At 35.8% G+C, this 20,589-nt stretch overlaps 5 protein-coding genes across 5 annotated transcripts; 4 read left to right on the top strand and 1 right to left on the bottom strand.

The window, feature by feature from the left end:
- The first annotated feature begins 224 nt into the window (after nt 1–224).
- Nucleotides 225–2,257, top strand: LOC149405857 (PPR containing protein). Its single transcript, XM_089606238.1, has 3 exons — nt 225–660; nt 1,095–1,305; nt 1,761–2,257. The coding sequence occupies exons 1-3, from the start codon at nt 346–348 to the stop codon at nt 1,970–1,972; spliced, it is 738 nt and encodes a 245-aa protein (XP_089462364.1). The 5' UTR covers nt 225–345; the 3' UTR covers nt 1,973–2,257.
- Nucleotides 2,258–3,539: 1,282 nt separating this feature from the next.
- LOC149405858 (Tetratricopeptide repeat (TPR)-like superfamily protein) lies at nt 3,540–6,455 on the top strand. Its single transcript, XM_089605791.1, has 2 exons — nt 3,540–5,237; nt 6,093–6,455. Exons 1-2 carry the CDS (start codon nt 3,663–3,665, stop codon nt 6,357–6,359), a joined length of 1,842 nt encoding a protein of 613 aa, XP_089461917.1. The 5' UTR covers nt 3,540–3,662; the 3' UTR covers nt 6,360–6,455.
- A 1,245-nt stretch (nt 6,456–7,700) lies between these two features.
- Nucleotides 7,701–9,235, top strand: LOC149405859 (Cornichon family protein). The gene is made up of 4 exons (XM_089605460.1): nt 7,701–7,896; nt 8,141–8,322; nt 8,762–8,884; nt 8,994–9,235. The coding sequence occupies exons 1-4, from the start codon at nt 7,819–7,821 to the stop codon at nt 9,025–9,027; spliced, it is 417 nt and encodes a 138-aa protein (XP_089461586.1). The 5' UTR covers nt 7,701–7,818; the 3' UTR covers nt 9,028–9,235.
- A 1,055-nt stretch (nt 9,236–10,290) lies between these two features.
- On the top strand, nt 10,291–13,492 carry CLP2 (CLP protease proteolytic subunit 2). Its single transcript, XM_089630301.1, has 9 exons — nt 10,291–10,443; nt 10,519–10,562; nt 10,640–10,712; nt 11,435–11,555; nt 11,655–11,789; nt 12,004–12,120; nt 12,599–12,667; nt 12,910–13,005; nt 13,113–13,492. The coding sequence occupies exons 1-9, from the start codon at nt 10,379–10,381 to the stop codon at nt 13,248–13,250; spliced, it is 858 nt and encodes a 285-aa protein (XP_089486427.1). The 5' UTR covers nt 10,291–10,378; the 3' UTR covers nt 13,251–13,492.
- Nucleotides 13,493–15,696: 2,204 nt separating this feature from the next.
- On the bottom strand, nt 15,697–19,520 carry LOC149405861 (AT hook motif DNA-binding family protein). The gene is made up of 5 exons (XM_089630312.1): nt 18,439–19,520; nt 17,349–17,416; nt 17,111–17,242; nt 16,843–17,004; nt 15,697–16,258 (listed from the first exon to the last, which is right to left on the bottom strand). Exons 1-5 carry the CDS (start codon nt 18,800–18,802, stop codon nt 16,034–16,036), a joined length of 951 nt encoding a protein of 316 aa, XP_089486438.1. The 5' UTR covers nt 18,803–19,520; the 3' UTR covers nt 15,697–16,033.
- Nucleotides 19,521–20,589: the final 1,069 nt, after the last annotated feature.

Consider the following 20,589-nt stretch of genomic DNA (forward strand, 5'->3'; position numbering starts at 1 on the left):
ATGACTACATAAATCATAACAATACGAAGCTTCCTTTTAAGCGTTAATATAATCATAATAAATTACGAAGAGCAAATAAATTTTAGAAATCTCAAACGTGTATATAGACACGTTAATTTACACCTAAAATTTTATTTTATTTATCTAAAATTCAGAATTAAAGTCGAAAAGCAAAAGGACAAAATAAACCAAATAAAAATAAATAAATAAATAAAGCAGCCAAAGTTCTAATGCCACGAAAACTAACTAACACGAGGACCAACTACCTCTGATTATCTTTTTCTTCTCTATTAATTTCTCTCTTCAAATCAAAACCCTCTCATATTCTCAACCAACAGTCTCTACATGCTCACAGATATGCCGGAGCGAGATCGGAGGTCTCTCCGCCGCCGGAACCGGCCGCCGAACCCGTCGCCGTCGCCGCTTCGACGGAGACACGCGTCGTCGTCGAAGCCGACCGCGATCCTCAACCGCTGCTCGTCGGAGCCGGCGATGCAGACGCCGAGCACTCCCGGCGGAAGCGACGACGGCGATCGGTCTCTGCGGCGGAGCCGGCGGTGGTGGCCGGGATCGGAGAGCGAGAATCTGATTCGGCCGCAGACTTGTACGGACATCTTCGCTTCTTCGCCGTCGTTGCTTCCTTCGCTATCAAGTCACGAGGTAATTAATTAATAATTAGATTTATTAAAATTTGTTATATTCAATTCCAATCATAGGTAAAGGGTGAATATTTTAAATCCGATCAAATTTTTTTTCCCCCGAAATTCTCAATCTTTTTTTTTTTACAAAATATCGACTTTCAGTTTGGCTTGATACTACAAAACCAAAAATTAAATAACAAATAAATCGGCTATAACCTAATTGAATTTTTTATTTTTTTTATCAGATAATGCTTAACTGTCAATTGAAATTTTTGTTAGTGGTTAACCTAAATTTCATCCTTAATACCGAATACTATTTAAAGTCAAACTATTACCTATAGTTACTTTAGATATGACAATACTTCATGTGGTTATATGTCCAATATATACTTAAAAAAAGTAATTAATCACTACTCAAATTGAATACTTATTATGTTTAAAATAAAATAATAGAATCGAAAAGGGTACGAAAGCGAAGCGAAAGTGGTGGTGACTGTGACAGTCGAAGGAAGCCCCGGCGAGGTACGGACAATGGTGAAGCTAAGGTCAACCGTTGAAGATGCAATTAACGAAATCGTCGTTAAATACAATCAAGAAAAAAGAACTCCAAAGCTTCTTAAGCAACAACAACTCGAATTACACCATTCATATTTCAGCCTCCAATGTAAGAGACCCCTCGCTTTTATTTTTGGCGCAAATAGTCGCTTAACTTATAAAATTTTACTAATTTAGTCCTTAACTTTTTTTGTAGCATTTCTGTCATTAACATATTGATTTAGAAGCTTTTTTTGTCCTCTTTTTTATTTATTGAATTCGACACAAAACTACTTAGAACATGTTTATAAACTAAATATCTTGTTAATTCTATATAAAATAAACTAACTAAATTATATTTTGACCCTAACAATACGAAATAAGATTTTAAACAACATTAAATTCAAAATGGACCAAAAGTACTAGTAATCAATAGATTAGAGACCGAAATGCTCGGGAAAAAAATGTTAAAGATCAAAATAGAAAAATCTTACAAGTTCAAGGATCATTTGAAAGTAAAAAAAAAATATATGAATATTATTTTTAAGTGATATGACTGATAATGATGATAATTTATGTAAACAGGTTTGGATAAATCAGAGATTATTGGAGATATAGGAAGTAGGAGCTTCTATCTGAGAAAGAGCAACAACAATGGCGAAACACAAGAGTCCTCTGATTTGCTTTGCTCTCAAATGGTTCCCATTTTTCCACTGCCCTCTTATTTTGCTCGGACCATCCAAAAAATTCTTCGACGGACTCGAAAGTTGTGGAAGATCTTGATTTGCTCCCAATAATCATCACCATTATTATTATTATTCTTATACCGAATACAAAAATTGAATATGATTTTGTACATATATAAATGATTTTTCTTTTGTAATCTTGCTCTGAAGGAAATCCATGCCTTTTTATTTTATGGTTTCCATTCCATGAGGGCAAGTTCTTTGAATTGGTTTATAGTAATGTAATTGTAATCCATTGCTCAGGATAAGAGATTTCAATTTTAAAAATATATGTCACATTTGTTACAAGCATGTCAATTCCTTATGCTTTGAGATCTTACTAGGTTGTTCAAAGCTTTGACTTTATTGATACTTGAATCAGTTTTATGTGTATGATTGTTATATTATATAATGTAAACGAATGTAAGTTGTATAATAAAATGATAGTATTACCTATAATCAGAATATAATTATCAAATTATTTTTCATACTTAGTGCTTTGCCAACATCATAGCTCAGCTCGGCCCACTGGGAGTATATGATTATTAATAAATTGAATTATATGTCTTATAATAATGTCATATGGGCACAGAGACAAACCGTCGTTTATACATTAAAAAAAAATTAAAATAACCAATAATAATGCATAGGCGGCACTTTTGAAAAATAAAAAGAAAATGATAGACGTGAAGCCAGACTTTTTTTTTTCATTGTATATGTTATTTTTTTATTTTTTTGTTTATATGTGTTGTTTGTTGTTATCTATCTGGTGTTGGAATAGCAAAATTTCCTTCAAATAATTATGATAGATCAAAGTTTATGTTAGTTTGAGACTTTTTTTCGAGATCTATGGATCTTAACTTATCAAGTTCTATGGATCTTAACTTATCAAGTTCGCTCACAAATGATAGACATTTTTGTCAAAGAACTATTATTGTGTTTGATACTTTAATTTCATTATTGAAATTCGACAAATCTTTTAACTTCACGAACAAACAAACGCTCACATTCCATTTCATCAATGGATTCGATTTGAATCCATGAGAATTTCAGTTTGTGGTGGTCATCATATTGACCTTTTGCAATATTTTTGTGTGACTTGTTCTTCACGCGAGGTTGGACTCTTATTTTATTTCATTGATCAGATTTGCCATTTTGTTTTAATTTGTTTATTTTTCTTCTTCGATATGTTTATATAGAGTCTTTTTTTTTTTTTTTTTTTTTTTTTTTTTATCATGATAGATCCAAATTTATGCAGATTTGAGGTCGTTTGAGGTCTCTTGGTGTTGATTAGTTGAGTTCGCTAATTAGTTATAGAGATTTTGTTCAAGAGTTAAAAATCCGTTTTTATAAATAATTGGTATGTCGCTATCGAATAAACAAAGTAAATACAGAGGGACTAAGGGACAATTTTTTTTTTATCGGAGACCAATGGACATTTAAATGTAAAGAAGTTGGAAAAAAGAAAGACAAATAGGATAAAGGTGTCAATTCTATATGTTCTCTTCCATGAAATATCTGTCGTTTGAGAGGTGCTTGTCGTTTATTGATGTCGTATTTGTATCTACTGTCGTTTGAACCGTGTCGTCAGTGCAACAAAATCGACCGAATCTCTCGGCGCAGTAGGAACAAGAACAACCATGCGACTCAACTAAAGTCTGCTATTCTGCGGCGAGGAGAGAGATAGAGAGAGAGAGAGAAGAGAATCACAATTTTTTTTATTGAAAAGTTTCGACCTTTACTATGCATTGCTTTCTAATATATGTATGTTCAGCAATATGTTTCCATTTTGTCAGAGAGAGAAGATGATACTCTCCGTCGAACCGAAGCTCTGTTTCTATTTGATTACAACATGATTGAAAGACTGAGATATTTGTTAACCAATCGTGGCTCACTGAACCAACTCAAACAAATCCACGCGCTCGTAACGACGATCGGAGCGACGAACCGCCTCGGAAATCTGTTGACACGTCAAGTTCTTCACTCCGCCAATACTCGCTTGCCCAGAAACCTCTCTCACTACGTCCAACAACTCCTTCGATTCTCGCAAACTCTAGACCGGTCTTCACTCGGTTTCGCCGTCCGATTCTTCTCGGCCAACGGCCATTTCAACGCCGCGCTTCGCGTCTACGTTCGGACCCAAAGGCTGGGTCTTTCTCCGACCACCTTCGCTTTTTCCTCTTCCCTCAAAGCCTGCGCGAAGATCGGACACGATTCCGGCGGATTCTCCGTCCATGCTCAGATCAAAAAGCTCGGCTTTTCGAGCTCTGTGTATGTTCTGACCTCGCTGCTGGATTTCTACTGTAAATCCGACGACATGGAGAGCGCGCGCAAGGTGTTCGACGAAATTCCCGAGAGAAACGTGGTGTCTTGGAACTCGATTCTGGCGGGTTTTTTGAGGGCTGGGAATCTGGGCGAGGCTCAGAGGGTTTTCGACGAGATTCCGGGGAAGGACGCGGTTTCGTGGAACTCGATGATAACGGGCTACGTGAATTCGGGGCGTATGGACAAAGCGGCCCAACTGTTCGACGAAATGCCCGAGAGAAACCCGGCCTCGTGGAACTCGATCACGAGCGGGTACGCGAGCCTCGGGGACATGAGATCGGCCCGGAGAATCTTCGACGCCATGCCGGCGAGGAACGCGGTCTCGCTGATCACGATGATCGCCGGCTACTCCAAGCTCGGAGACTGCCTCTCGGCCCGCTCGCTCTTCGACGCATCGAGCGAAAAATACGACGAAGTTCTCGTCCACAACGCGATGATCGCTTGCTACGAGCAGAACAACCGTCCGAGAGAAGCCCTCGAGCTCTTCGACTCGATGATCACAGCCAATCTCCTCCGACCCGACGCGGCGACCCTGACGAGCGTCGTCTCGGCTTGCTCTCAGCTCGGCTACCTCGAGCTCGGGCAGTGGGTCGAATCCCACGCGATGAAGGCCCACGGGATCCGAATGGACGATCGGCTCGGGAACGCCTTGGTCGACCTATACGCGAAATGCGGGGAAGTCGAGAGAGCCCACGAGCTCTTCCGAGCCCTAACGAGCCGAGACGTTGTGTCATACTCCGCGATGATATCTGGGTTCGGAATAAACGGGAAGGCCTCGGAAGCCGAAGAGCTCTTCCGAGAGATGGTCAACGAAGCCAAGATCGAGCCGAACCAAGTGACTTACAAGGCTCTATTGACGGCCTATAGCCACGCGGGCCTTGTCGAGGCGGGCTATGCGTGCCTGGCCTCGATGGCGAGCCGAGGAGTGAGACCCAACGCGGACCACTACGGGATCGTGGTTGACCTCTTGGGCCGGGCCGGGAGGTTAGAGGACGCGCTCGGGGTGATTCAGGTAGAAATTAATTACTCATGGCACCTCATTTAAAAAAAAAAGGAATAATTTATTTTTCATTTTTATTATGAAACACCTCATTTTATTATGATAACGAGTGTGTTTGGCTTAGTTTATTAAGCATGCTTTTTTCTAAAAACTCAACCGTTTTAAAATGTTTGGTATAAATAATTTTAGTAAAAGGTGAAAAGGGTTTTTGCAAAATATTTTTTTTCTTCAAAAGCATAATCTAAAAGCGCTTAGCAAAGCTATGCTAAACACAGACAACCGCTCTTTTTTTCTTAAATTTTTTTTTCCTTGATGTTTACGGTATTATTATTATTTTTTTGGTAGATTTTTTTATAGTTTCATTTAAATTTTTAATGGAATAAAACACCTCATTTTATTATGAAAATTACACATTTTTATAGTTTTTCATGATATTTACGGTTTATTTTTTTATTTTTTATTTTTGTTGTATCGCTTACCATTTCATTTAAATTTTAATAAAACAAATTGAAGTACTTATTGAATGTTATAAAACTCAATACATTAAGAGAATCACCATTTTTAAACGCAGTATTTAAATTTTCCCATGATTCAGGGTATGGGGACCGTAGGTAGCTCATTTTTATAGAAATTACTAGTGCCACCTCATTTAATTTTATATTGTTTTATTGCGAAAATAGCTCATTTTTATACCTTTTTTTTTTCTTCTTAACGTTTTCAATTTTATCAGATTTTTTTTTTGTTTGTTTATAGTTTCATTTAAGTTTTTATTAGTAGCTAAAAATTTTACAAAAAAAAAAAAATTCGACAAAATCATTTAAAAAATTAAAACAAACGAAGTATTTATGAATTTTTTCCATGATTCAGAGTATGGGGCCCGTGGAGCCTCACGCCGGGGTTTGGGGCGCGCTGCTCAAGGCTTGCAAGCTCCACGGGCGGGTCGGGCTCGGAGAGGCCGTGGCCCGAAAGTGTATTGGGCTTAGGCCCGATAAGGCCGGGTATCGGTCTCTCTTGGGAGACATCTACGCCTCGGCTGAGAGGTGGGACCAGGCTGTTGCCACGAGGAGCGCCGCGGAGGATCATAAAAAGATGCCCGGCTGTAGCTGGGCCGGGTCGGGTTACGGAGGCTCGTGAAAGGGGAAAGTTGAACGAATAAAAACGACGTGTAGTTTTGGAAAGTGTATTTAGATTGTACGACATCACACTGTAACAAACGACAATAAAGAAAACATTTTTTTAATTAATTTATTTATTTAGCAAATAGTCCCATGAATTTTACGACTGTGTTATTGTAGTCCCTAACTTTAGAGATAATCGAATCAGTTGTATGTGTATGATTGTTCTTTGTATTATGATGAAAACTAATGCAATCTCTTTTATGGTACAATAAAATGATAGTATTACCTATAATCAGAATACAATCATTATATTATTGTTTAATACTAATATGTCTTATAATAGTGGCATACAGGCACAGACAAACCGTTATTTATACATTAAAAAAAGGAAAATAATGAATAATAATAATGCACAAGGGCCACTTTTGTAAAATAAAAACAAAACTATAGATGTAAACAAAGGTGGATGTATGAGTGAGCTCATGAAAGACGGAAAAGAACCGGTTATGGTTTTGTGCCGAGAAAGAGATGTTTGTTAGGTCGTAAATGACAGAGAATAACATGTGATCAGCTCTGAGCGGGACTTCGGATCGAGAGGCTTTCTCAATTTGGGACAACATGTCCCGTGAAGTTTTGGTTGTGTCACACTCTTGGGAAGGGCTAGTTTGAGCATCGGGAGAGAAATGAGAGACACTTCATACGTCGTACATGAAGTTAGTACGACCAATTTGAGTTCAATAGTGATCATCTTGCAAAAGTTCCTTCAAGTAGTTCTGAACTTCTGATATATCAAAGGTTATGCTAGTTTGAGACTATCTTTCGAGACATATATATTGACCTTCAATTATCAAGTTTTGCTCATAAATTATATTAGTTTTTTTGTCAAAGAACTAGTATTGTGCTTGATATTATAACACTATATATATTCAACTATCGAAATTCGACACACGTTTGAACCTCACAAATAAACGCTCTCATTTAATTTCATCGATGAATTTGATTTAGTTCTATGAGAATTGGCTTTTCTTTGGGTGAAAATTTCACCACACAAGAAGTCGTATGTTTTAAGGATTTAGAGAGTTGTGATTTGTTCTTCGCACGAAGTCGGACTCTAATATTCCTCAAACTTTATTGGACTACATTTGTAATTTTATTTTTATTGTAAAGAAAATGAAAAGACATAGGATAAAAGTGTCATTTATTTTTTGTCAATTCTCTATGCTCTCTCTTCTATAAGTATCTGTCGTTTGAGTAGTGCTTGTCATTTATTGATGTCGTATTTGTATCTACTGTCGTTTGAACCGTGTCGTTTCTCGTCTCGTCGTAAAAAAAAAAAGAAAGAAAAAGAGAAGAGAGAGCAACAAAAGCGAGCGAATCTCTCGGCGCAACTAGGAACAACCATGCGAATCAACTGAGTCTGCTATTCTGCGGCGAGGAGAGAGAGAGGGAGAGAGAGAGAGAAGAGAGAGAAAGAGATGGGCATGGGAGGTCTCTTCGTGTGGCTCGTTTCCTTCTTCTTCCTCATCACTCTTCTCGTACTCATCGTTTACCAGGTCTTACTCACTCAAACCCATTTTTCACCCAAATAGCAAACAAAAAAAAAAATTAATAATAAACAAAACCTCAATTCTGTATTTTACACTGTAAAGTTTCGAACTTTACTATGCATTTCTCTGTATCTATTTCCGTTTCTGATAGAGATTTTTACTTAAATTAAGTTTGAAGTGTTATGCAATGGAAGATGACATATGATTTCAATTTGGAATATAAACAAAAAATGTTTGTGGTATGAATCAGCTAATGTGCCTGGCTGATCTAGAGTTCGATCACATAAATCCGTACGACTTTACGAAGAAGATGAACAGAGTTATTTTGCCGGAGTTCATATCCCAAGGTCTCTTGTGTGTCTTTTATCTCTTCACAGGTCATTGGTTCATGTCTCTCCTCGGTTTTCCATACCTCTATTTCAACTTCACTCTGTGAGTCCCTCTTATTACACTCCTTAAACCACTTTCATTAGATTAGACTGTTATGAGAAGAATCCCATTAGCTTTTCTACAATGAGAATGGCTAATCTACAACCTTATGAATTGTGTTTTAAGTCCATTTATAATTATCAAGATGGTGGATCTTTTTTGGCTTTACTCATCTTGAGACTGGATTCCATTTTTCCTTAAGTGTATCCGTGTTCTTGTTTGAGCTTTGTGGACTCTGATAACTTTTTAAGTGTTCTCGGATTCTATTTCAGAATCAATTGACAATGAAACGAGTAATATATAATCTCGTAAAACTTGTTAAGTTTATTGCCGTTCCGATCTGGGATAGGATATTAGCGAAAACTAGGGTCTTGATGATTTTTATGTTCTTCTATATCGGTTTTTTTTTTTTTTTTTAGTGTTTTTGGTCGAATTGGTTTAGGTACACGAAAAATCAACATTTGGCGGACGTGACGGAGATATTCAACATGCTTGACTGGCAAAAGAAGCAACGCCTTTACAAGCTCTTTTATCTCGTCTTCCTTCTCTTCCTCTCCATATTTTGGTACCGATTTTTTCGTCAACAATGTGTTTGCTTCGGAGAATTCTCAAGAGGTTATTTCAGTTAATCTCTTCTTTGCTGAAATGTTTTTTTTTTCCTACTCTTTTTGCAGGATGGTCGTGGCAGCGCTGAACGATCACGACTAATTAGAGAGTTAATTTATAGTAGCCTTTGATTATATATTATTAATTTTTTTTTGGGTCTTTTAACTTGTATTCTATTCTTATAAATAATGTGTGGGAAAGTTCAGGCATAGATTGCTGTGAGATGTGTAGAATTCAAGCTGTATAATTTTGTTTATGATGCTCTTGTATTGATGCAAATTGTTTGATAATAAATGAAAAATAAGTTTATGTTGATACTTGAATTCACTGCACTGCTGATATAAACAAATAAGAAGTGAAATATATCTGATACACCTTTTCTTTAAAATGAATACAAGAGATTACTTCTTAGGAAGCTCTTCTTATCCATATGCACATTTTAAAAGAGGCATATTATGTTATACTACATCTATAAAATTAATGAATGATTACATTTGAACTCCACTAGGCTTTTTATGATTTTTGAAAAAGGGATTTGGGTTGATTTTTTCGGATTATAATTCTCGACAAATGACTTTATAACTCAAATGAAAATTATATTATATCTAATATGTTATGTCAAATAAAATCAAAATTTTACTTATTTTTAGAAAATATACATATTAAAATAAAAATTACGCATATTTTTAATTATCAAATATTCATGTATTCGCAAAGAATAAAGTACAATACTTTTTAATTTTTATTTAATTATAATATTATTTAAAAATGATATTTTTTTTAACAACAGTAGATATAAAATGTTTGCAATCTAAAAAAAAAAAAAAAAATGATTAACACCATTGAGTTGGTTTGGTTCAATCCAATCTCACGAGTCACGACTATAAACAATCAAACCAACCCGAAACAATTGCGGTTTGGATTGGTTGCAATCCAAACTTCATCATATTTTAATGAGGCGGTTTAAAAAAAAGTGCGATTTGATTTGAATTATCTGGTTGTTTGGTTTGACGATTTTCATGAACACCATTGATAAAAATGAAATGGTTATATTTTACCAAATTTCTCGTAGTAATTGAAAATGAGATTGAAAATGAGACTATTGGAAAAGGAAACTAATCATTAATAAATCTTAATATTATCACGAAATTTTATTCCCCTAAAAGAAAAAATTAAATCTTGATAGTAAAATTTTATAATAAACAAAAATATAAAGGTTCATTAAATATATAGTCTTATTTATAATTTTAATTTGTTATTTAGTTAATCTAATTTTTTTTAAATAGTCATGATCAAATATTTACATTTATACGTGTAAATTGATTTAAATGTTCTATCAAAATACCAAACACTATTTCTACCCATCACTCTCTCTATAATCACTTGGTAACACATTCTCTCTCTCACTCCTCTCTCTCTCATCTTCGTTGCCCGGACTCGGTTGAGAGCAACTATGGCGGTCTCTTGGCACACAACAACACTTCATCCACAACCCTCTCTCTCTTTACCTTCTCTCAGGTTCATCTCTCTCTCTCTACGATTTTCTCTTCCTTTTCCATCTCTGAGAAGTGTGTGTTGTTATCTTCATGGCAGTTGTTCAACGAAGGTTTATTCGGGATTGAAGCTACAATCACCAGGTAATCTCATTTCTCTTTCCTTCTCTTCTTTCTGGTTCTCTTTATTGATTCTTCTTTTCTCTCTTAACAAAATGAAGGGCTTTTTGGAGCTGGAAAACCCAATTTGAACGCTCACTTTTATGGGAAAGTACACAAGAGCCTTCAAATCAGGTTATTAATTCTCAATCTTATCGCTCTGTTTACCAACTTATTTTGCCCTGGATTGCGTATTTCCTTGGCGTTTTATTTATTTGTTAGAAATATTTTATTTCGTTGATGGCTAAGTTCACTCTGTGTATGAAATCTTAATATACATATCGGAATTGTTAATTCTAATGATAAAGTCCCTTACTTTCTCAGGTATTTTTTGTTATAAATAGTATATCTACAGCGTTATTTTAATTTAACATAATGGGAATAATATTTAGCTAAGTTTTTGCATAAAATGTTGTTTTTTCTTATCCGAAAACTGAATTTTATACTGGAAAAAGAGTGGGTCAACTTGGTCGTTCTTTACAGCGTATAGAAATAGTATTTGAATTGACGAGCGGTTCTGGATAATCGTGAATACAGAACCGGAACTCAGAAACCCTTCGAGAGCACAAATGGCTGTATATGAAACGATGCAAAGCTTTAATTTTTTCCGCGGATTGCGTATTCAATTGATTTGAAGTTTTACACTTGATAGTTATATAACATGTTAACCAAAGACACTAGCTTTACTTCGATTTGAATTCCAATTATTTTTTTTTACAAAATTACGGGAACAATCTTTACCTAAATTGTTTCGCTGCATACCCGTTTTCTCTATACGAAAACCTTTCAAATGTGCCTAAGACTAAATTTTGATAATATTTACACTGACGAGCGGTTTTTGGGAACCGCGATTGCAGAACCGGAAACGGGAAAGCTTCGAGAGCCCAAGTGGGAATGATGCCGATCGGGACTCCGAGAGTGCCTTATAGAGTTCCCGGCGAGGGTACTTGGCAATGGGTTGACTTGTGGAATGCCCTGGTAAAAAAAAAATAGTAAATAATAATAACACCTGAATTAATTTACTCAACGCACTTTTACGATGTGTCTGAATGGTGAATTGAAATTCCGAGGATGCAGTACAGAGAACGTGTCATCTTTCTCGGCCAAAACATAGACGAAGAGTTTAGCAATCAGCTTTTGGCGACCATGTTGTACCTCGACAGCATCGACTCCAAAAAGCTCTATTTGTACATTAACGGTCCCGGTGGAGACGTGAGTTTCGTTTCGTCTACTTTTTATTTATTTATTATTTATTCACTGGCATTTCTAGATTTTTTTTTTTCCCATTTCGAACTCTCTCCGGATGTAACCCATTTTTCGAGGTTGTGGATTTTTCTCATGTCTTTGGTTTTCCATGTGTGTACTTATGTGTTCTTGTCTATACTTGTCATCAATATCTAACAAGGTTTTTTTTTTTTTTTTTCAGCTTACACCGTGCATGGCTATATATGACACGATGCAGAGCTTGAAGAGCCCGGTTTGCACTCATTGTGTGGGATTTGCCTACAATCTATCAGCATTTCTTCTTGCAGCCGGAGAGAAGGTCTTTATTTTTTCATTTACCTTTCTGTTTCCTTTTCGGATCTTTTGGATTAGTTTGATGCTTTACACTACCCTTTTATATGTTGATTTCACGTGAGGAATCTATAAACGTTTAGAGTGGGTTTGGAACATGGTAATAATAGGAGGGAAAGGAAAATGGAAAATGGAAAATGGAAAATGGAAAATGTATAACTAGAGAAGGGATTCCATTTTCCATGGAAACGAAAACCATCTAAATTCGTACATGTGGGTCCACGTTTGTGTCACTCTTCTCACTAACCCACTTTATTTTCCTTCGTCTTTTTCATTACTTCCGAACACAAATGTAGAACTTTGATTTCCCCTCCCATTTTCATTTTCCTAAAAAAATTCCACTCGCACATTTTTTCGGGTTTCAAACAGACCTTTTAAGACTATGCCAAAATCTCATGCTTTAACAATCGAATTTTGAGCTAAATTTAATTTTTCATTTTGTATAGGGTAATCGATTTGCAATGCCTCTATCGAGGATTCTGCTGCAATCTCCTGCCGGAGCCGCTCGTGGTCAGGTACTATATTAGGGTAATTTAGCAAAATAGCCAACTTAAACGTTGAGAATTGCTAAATAGCCAATGTTTGGTAAATATTAGGTAAATAGCCAATTTTATATATTTACCAAACCTTGGCCATTTAATAGTATCAAACGTTTAAGTTGGCTATTTTTCTAATTTTTTATTATATTATTACTCTCTCAAATAATGTACATACGGTTTCTGTGCCATGTTTCATCGTTGCGTTTTTGAATTCCCAGGCGGACGATATTCAGAACGAGACGAATGAGCTTCTGAGGATCAAAGAGTACCTATACAACGAGCTGGCTAAGAACACGGGACAGCCAGTCGAGAAGGTTTTAGCAGCTTCATTCATTTCATATAAATGCTTCTTTTGCTGTCCATGATATATCATTCATGTTTTTAAATTTCTGATCTTTTTTTTTTCCTATGATGTATATAGATTCACAAAGACTTGGGTCGGGTTAAGCGATTGACAGCTCAGGAGGCTCTCGAGTATGGGATGATCGACCGCATCGTTAGGCCGCCTCGCATCAAAGCTGACGCGCCTCGAAGAGAGGCAGGAACGGGGCTCGGTTGAGATATCGAACTAGGGTTTGTGTATACTCTTTTGAGATTTCTAAAACCAACATTTTTTTTTTTTTTTTTATATAATATGCTAGTTAGAACTTTTATATTTTTCATGAGGAAGAGAGAGTTTGAGGTTAGTCCAAACGAAAAGCTTGTTATTTTATAAACGTCGTGTCGTGATGGTGCTTAATCGTAAATGACATGTCGTTTTGCGTGTCTCGATCTTGACGATTAGGGTGTTGGACATAATAATTGCCCCTTTGAGTTTGTAGCAAAAATAATGTTCAAATTTGGTGTCCGAAACTTCAAATATGTCAAGTTTTCAAAGTTCCATGGCTGAAACAAAGTGACTTATCTGCCAAGACTCATAAAATGATGTTGAAATTGTGATAGGTTCCAAGTTCATATAGCTTATCAAATGGTAACGATTAGTTGTTACAGAGAATCATTATTATGACGCAAAAAGTTGTCAAAAAATTGCACAAATTGCGTTTTCAGTGGTTACTGGAGGGAAGAAAGAGAGCAGTCTGCTTCGTTTTTACATTTTCAGTGAAATGTCGGCGAAAAACTGATTTAAGGTTACTCGAAAGCCCCTCAAACCATCTTCAAAATGGCAATGGAAAGCTGAATTGTAAATCCTAATCCAATTTTTCTTTTTTCAATGAGGCCATTTTTCTGATCCCAAGTTTGCTAACCCGTTATCTCTAAATCCGAAACTATCTTTCAATAATTCGGCAAAAATATCAGAGAATGACCGAGCCGTGCCGTGTCTTGGTCTCTCGATCTTGTCTCGAGGTAACTCTTGATTATGTCTTCCACTTGGATCCTTCTTCCTTAGCCGGGCTATTGTCTCGTGTCATTTTTTGTCGTTGGGAAGTTATAGCTTTTATATATTCAGTTATCATGAGTTCTATGAAATATTTTTTCTAATATTTTCATACCAAATAAGTATATGCTCGATGAAAATCGAAATCGTATTCATTCATGTAAGACATTTGACTATACACTGACGGTTGTGCTGTAATAATTTTATATATTTGTTAAAAATATTTATAACAAAAACATGAATATCAAATTTTTATATACGAAAGTTTATAAAGAGTTAGGAATTAGAACTATGGGAAAATGAAGATGGAAAACTTCTATATGAGTGACTACACAATCTTGAGAAAAAAAAAAATATTGTGTCATTCCAATAACTTTTTCTCATCTTCGAGTTCTTAGTCGCTCAAAACAATTTCAAAATTATGGTCAATTAGAAGCGACTTGTCACTTCTAATTTCATCGCCGCTTGTTTTTTGTACAAGTGCAGACCCTTAAAAAAGGCCGACACAGGGCGTATAAAAAAAGAACAAACCAAAACCCTTAAATTTGTCGCTTCGCTTCTAAAAGTGAATTTTGTAATAGTGCAAGCCCTCGACTCTCCAAGATGAGGACCTGGCCCGGCCATAAAAAAGATTACACCAAAAAGCACAAACCAAAACCCTTAAAAATAGTAAATATATATTTCTTAGTTAAAAAATGTATTTTTAATAAAAAAAATAGCTAGATTTTAAATTTAAAACAAATTATATCATTATTAAAAAATCATTAATTTATGTATCTTGTCGTCTGTTCCTAGGCTGTCATTGCCGAATTTCGACAAGCTCATCAAAGAAAATATTTATATGAGAAATTCTAACAAAATCTTTTAACAAGAGAGGGTTTTGATAGTATACACGTTTTAGAGTATAAAATTGATACTAATAGTGATGTTAAGAGACACTTTAGATATTTTTAGAAACCGTAAGAATGGACACCGCATTTCGCTTAAACAGATGAAAGAAATACGATATTTTCCCTTAATATTATCATTTAAGTTTTCATTTTCACCAAGTTTTCTTTCATATATCTGTTTTCGACCATTATAAACTAAACATGAAATAACAATGCTAACCGCTTATTTAGGCAAGAGTCACAACTCTATTTCATAGATTCTCATCTCCTACTTTCTGCGAGGGAAATCATATTTGTCAACGCTTTGACACTCTCGCGGAAGTGGGCTCCACTTACGTGATTGTGGTGATATATTGGTAAAAAGTAAAATATAGAAATAGCTAGTTGCTCATGGTATTTGACCTGGTATTGGCTAGAGATAGTGAGCAAAGAATTTCACTTGAAGTCAAAAAAGACAACAACAATAATATATGATATATATAAAGGGGAAATGAAAGAACATGCACTTCCAAATTAAAATAACCTTCTGTAGAGAAACAAAAGGAATAATGGGATCGTAGGACCTATGAAGATACTGCAATTCGTTCCATCTTTTTCATTTTTTTTCATTTTTTTTTCTGTCATGACGATAATATACATGCCGTTTAATCCATCACAATCTGAAACCAAAACGACCATCTCAAACAGTGTATTTTTGCCTTGTTTCGTTCCAATTCAAATGGCGTTGAGGACAACACTAGTAAGAGAAAAGAAGCGTTGGAGAGCTATATTTAAGAGAGAACAAAACATGTTCTGAGAGCATTTGTCCAAAAGCTGAGGCAGAGATTTAGATGTCAATAATACATAAAATTAATAATAATACAAAACTACTCTACTTTTACACGACACAAACGACGACGGCAGAGTCGAAACCTACCTAACACGAACCGCTAAATTAATGGAAACGGAAAAATAAAATTACCCTCTCAGGGTACATAATATATATTCTTTAAAAAAAAAAAAAAAAAAAAAAAGGGGCTCCAGATGAGAAAGTCGGCGTAGTTTGTCAGTGAGAAACAAAGTTGACGATGATGATGATCAGCTTCCGGGCAAAGAGACGTTGATATCGGTTGACTTGTTGTTGTTGGAGTCTAACGGGACCGCGGACCAGCTGTCGGGCCCGCGGTACGAGCCCGAGGAAGTGAGGATCGGTTTCGGGTCGGAACTCGAGATCGGAGTCGGAGACGATGCGTACTCGTGTTTCTGCTTCTTCTGCTGCTTCGGGTCGTGCTGATTTCCCGCCAGAAAACTTCCCACAACCACCTATTTATTTGTCACAAAAATATAACAAATATTTAATATAATAATACACAAGTTAAAAAAGAATTCATAACAAAGCCGGGTACAATTCGTCGTCGATAAATAAATCAATTCATTCAATTAGGCTTTTTTAACTATGTAATTCGGCTGTTTGAAATTTAGCAATTAGAATTTTAGGGGTACGTATGAAAACTAATTATTCCGAAACTCTTAAGACGTAAGTTATAAACGGGTATCGGTAGTCTCCAACCGAATAACTTAGTCACTCTCGAAACGAGAAGAGATTAGGTTTCAGAGTGAGAGATCAGTGTTCTCGAGTATTCTAGATTACCGGAATTTAAATCACAACGGGATCAAAATCACCGTTAATTTGGGGTTTAGACATAGTTTTTATGCTTTTTCAATACTGAAAAAAAGTGGAACACAAAGAATGAGGGCATATATTTGTACTAGAATGAAAAACTAAAAAAAGAGAGGCTATAACCCACGAAATCTTGGAGATAAACCAAGAGGTCAAACCGGACCTCTTGGACAAAATATGAAAAATGCAGGGGCAAAAATGGAATTATAAGAATCGATGAAGAGACCTGAACGGGAGTGGCGGCCACTAAGAGGCCGGCGACGCTGCCGCCGACGACGCGGCCGTCGGGGCTTGCAAGAGAGACACTCATTCCGCCGGATCGGCTTCTCGTGCCGCCCGTTTCGGTGGGCATAAACGACCCCGACAGCGATAGTATCTCGAAACGACCCTGAAATACATTCACCGTTTTTGTTTATTAGTCGAAAATCCCTTTGAAATCGGAACTCGGTAATTTTTTTTTTTTTTTTTTTTTTTGAGGTCTAGTGTTTCGATACCTCGTACGTGAGAGTTCCGCCGGAGGAATCGGGTTGACGAAGCGTTACACTCGAGATCACGCCGTTTGCGGAGAGAATGCAAATGGCTCGAGGCCCTTGTTGCGAGAACGATATTATCTTCATCGTTACGTCCTAATAATTATAACATAATAATCCACTCAAACCCTATAAATATGTGTATTTATATATATATGTACTTATTACTACCGGAAGAGATTATGCGTGAAAATGATATTACCTCGCCGGAATTGACGGTGATGATGTGTGGCGTGAAATTAGCACCGACCGAGCACGCGACCCATTCACCTGCAAAGTCATTAAAAACAAAAAAATGATGTTCAGATTCTCTAGAGATCTCGAATTCGGTCATTTCTGAGATCTAAATAACCTAGTTGAACAGAAACGGTCAATCTCCTAAAAGACTTTAAAACACCTATCAAATGAATAATTAAAGACATGTCCCATATAGCAAAGCTTACTTCCTCCACATCCTAATCACTAACAATTGGTCAAATAAATAAACAACTAATACAAGCTAAGCATAGAAAGACTAGTCCACAAATAGGTACGAGGATAACCATTGTTCAACGCTCAAAGGAAATCAATCCATGATATAAAATTACAACATGACACTTGAAAATAAGAATAGCCTTTAATTCCCTATGGCCGTGACACCAAGAACTCAAAAGCAAAACATATAAAACTTCCTTTTCCTTTATTCTTTTGGAAACACATCCAGATCAGATCAGACTAGAGTCAGTTGAGCCTGAGTTGAAGAACAAAAAGCTTCTTTTTTTTTGTTTTTTTTTACTTTGTAAGTCTAGTATCCCTAAAAGGAGATAACACTAGTAGAAGAAACAACAAAGGACAGAAGATTCCATAATTTAACTACCAACAAACAAACCAGCAAAAGAAAATCTCTTTCTCACTCCTCACTCATTACCTCTTTTTTTATCATCTCTCAAAACTATCACAAACACATGCAACTAAAAAGAGAGAAATATATGCAGATAGATCTCTGAGCAAGGCCTATAGTAGAGTTAGAGTAGTACTAAACCACAAGCATATCACCATTATCCAAAATCAGAGGACCCACAAACATCAATCTAAACCAACCCAACAATAGAATCAAAAAACCAATCCTTTCCGCCAATAAATTCAATCTCCCAAAAAAAGTCTCACACTCACTCACTCACTTTCACAACAAAACCTTACTATGAAAAATCAAAGACTCAAACTTTATTCTCTAAACCAGCATAATACCACTTGAAATCAAAAAGGGCACTCTCACTTTAAAAAAAAATTAATTTTTTTTTTTTGGGCATTACCTATGTGTTCAACCTCAAACTTGGTCTTGCTGACCGAGCTCGCCGGCCGGACTTTTGCGGCGGAGCTGCGCTTCTCCGACGAGAAATCGATGATCGGCGACGGCGCTGAAGAGGATATGGGCTTCGGAGACAAAGCCACGTTGGCAACACTCCCATCAGGACCGTACTTCCTTGGCCTTCCTCTCTTCTTCTTCACCGGAATAATCGCCGCCGCCGGGAGAATCACCGGCTGGGTCGTCGCCGGAGCCGGGACGACGGCGGGCTGAACCGGGTTTTCGGAGCGGGGTGCCACGTGGTAATCCGAGGGAGCATCTGATCCCACCACTGTAACCCCACTTGTAGTCACTCCTTCTCTTCCATCCATACTTAGAGAAAGTTAAAAACCCCCCCAAAAAATAAAATCAAATTAAGGAAAGAAAAAAAAGTTTGATTCTTTAGCTCTTTTGTGGAAAACCCATTTGGTTCCAAATCTCAAAACTCATGGTAAGCTAAGAAGAAATGGAAAGAAGGGGAAAAAATTACAGACCCAGAAATTTTAGCTCTTTTAGCTCCTCTGAAAAACCCTTGATACTTTTTTTTTTTAGTATGAAATACTCGTAACGAAGCTCAGAAGAAATGGAAAATTACTGAGGGACCTGTAAAGTCTTGGACTTGAAATATAAAAACCCGGAAGAAAAGAGAGTTTTTTTTTTTTTTTTTTTTTTTTGGGATGTAGAGCTTGGATTGGTTAATTCAAGAAACTATTTTTCTCAGCAGTTGAAGATCGTGGAAAGTATGTTTCAAAGTGGCTTTGGACAGTTTAGAGAAGATGACGAAGAAGATCAGCTGAAAAAATCGAGCTTGGTAAAGATGATGACTTGAATTTCAGAAGAAAAATAATTTCATTCTTTTTCAGGAAAATAAATTACATGAAAGGATTTTTTTTTTCTTTTCCCCTGGCTCTCTGTAATTTTTTTTTATTTCGGATTTGTGTTTTTGAGTGGAAATTGGTTAGATAATAATAATAAGAAACCTTTGTTTTTATTGTTGTTGTTCAGCTAATTGGGCTCCTAACTTTCTTTAAAAGTCTGTGAGAATTTATATTAAATAATTTGTTTTTGATGGGAAAACATTAAAGTAGGAAGAAAAAAAAATATTGAATGATGGGCATTAATGAATATTGCTGTTGTGACTTAATACGTCTAGAAACCGTTTTTTTCTTATTATATATTTGTAGGTTTTTATTTATTTATTTACTTTAACTTGAGAATAGAAATTTTTTGAACAACGCATTTAAATAGAATATATTATTGGTAGTTGTCAATTTTATAGAACTTAACTAGTTTTGAATAAATAAATAAAAAACTATTTCAAAATATTTTTTCCTCTATTAATTATAAAAAATATAAATTTTTTAATTGTAATTTTGGACACCAAACACTATTCCCGGACAGAGCCAGGGTTATGGTTGGAATCTGGTGACTTCTTGTGAGAATTAATATATTAAGTAAAATAGAAAGTGGGTGGAGGGAGGGGAATTTCCTTATTCTTCTGTAATTTAATATACTTTTTTGCTTGAAAATGGGCAAAAGTGAAATAATGGTAATTATTATTGTTTTAATTTTTTATATTTTTTTAGGTGAAAGGAAAAGTAAAATTAGGTTTGCCAAGGCAAGAAGAAATTGTCTATAAAGGGGAAAAAGATAGGGTGGCTAAGCAAAGAATCAATTATTTATTTAATAAATATGGCAACCAAAATCTGTCACTGGCTCACAGCCAAGATAATTATAAATGCCGTCATTAATTATGAATTCAATCCCATTTTTTCCTTCTTCTTTTTTTTTCTGCTTAAATAATAAAAAAAAAAGATGCTTAGCCGTGTGATCTATTCTTTAATCTCACATATAATTCTGATTTTTTCTTTAATCAAAAGGGATGTGAATGCAATGCCGAGTGAGTATTTGAAGTGCTAGAGGGAGGGAAAGTGACATGAATAATTAAATAGTAATTTTTCATGCTAATCCTTGGATGTTACTCCTTTATTTTTCTCTTTATAATGATTTTTTCCGTAAAATATTTATTTGGTATAGTGCGTATATTTTATTTCTCAATTTATTTTTTCAAAACTTCTAGTGTTTATGGTTTGTTGTACTCTGCAATTTTCATAAGTTG

The sequence above is a fragment of the Urtica dioica genome, chromosome 2, assembly GCF_054948205.1.
Source record: "Urtica dioica subsp. dioica isolate 48M chromosome 2, U.dioica_male_clone48M_v1_H2, whole genome shotgun sequence".
Taxonomy (NCBI): Eukaryota; Viridiplantae; Streptophyta; class Magnoliopsida; order Rosales; family Urticaceae; genus Urtica; species Urtica dioica.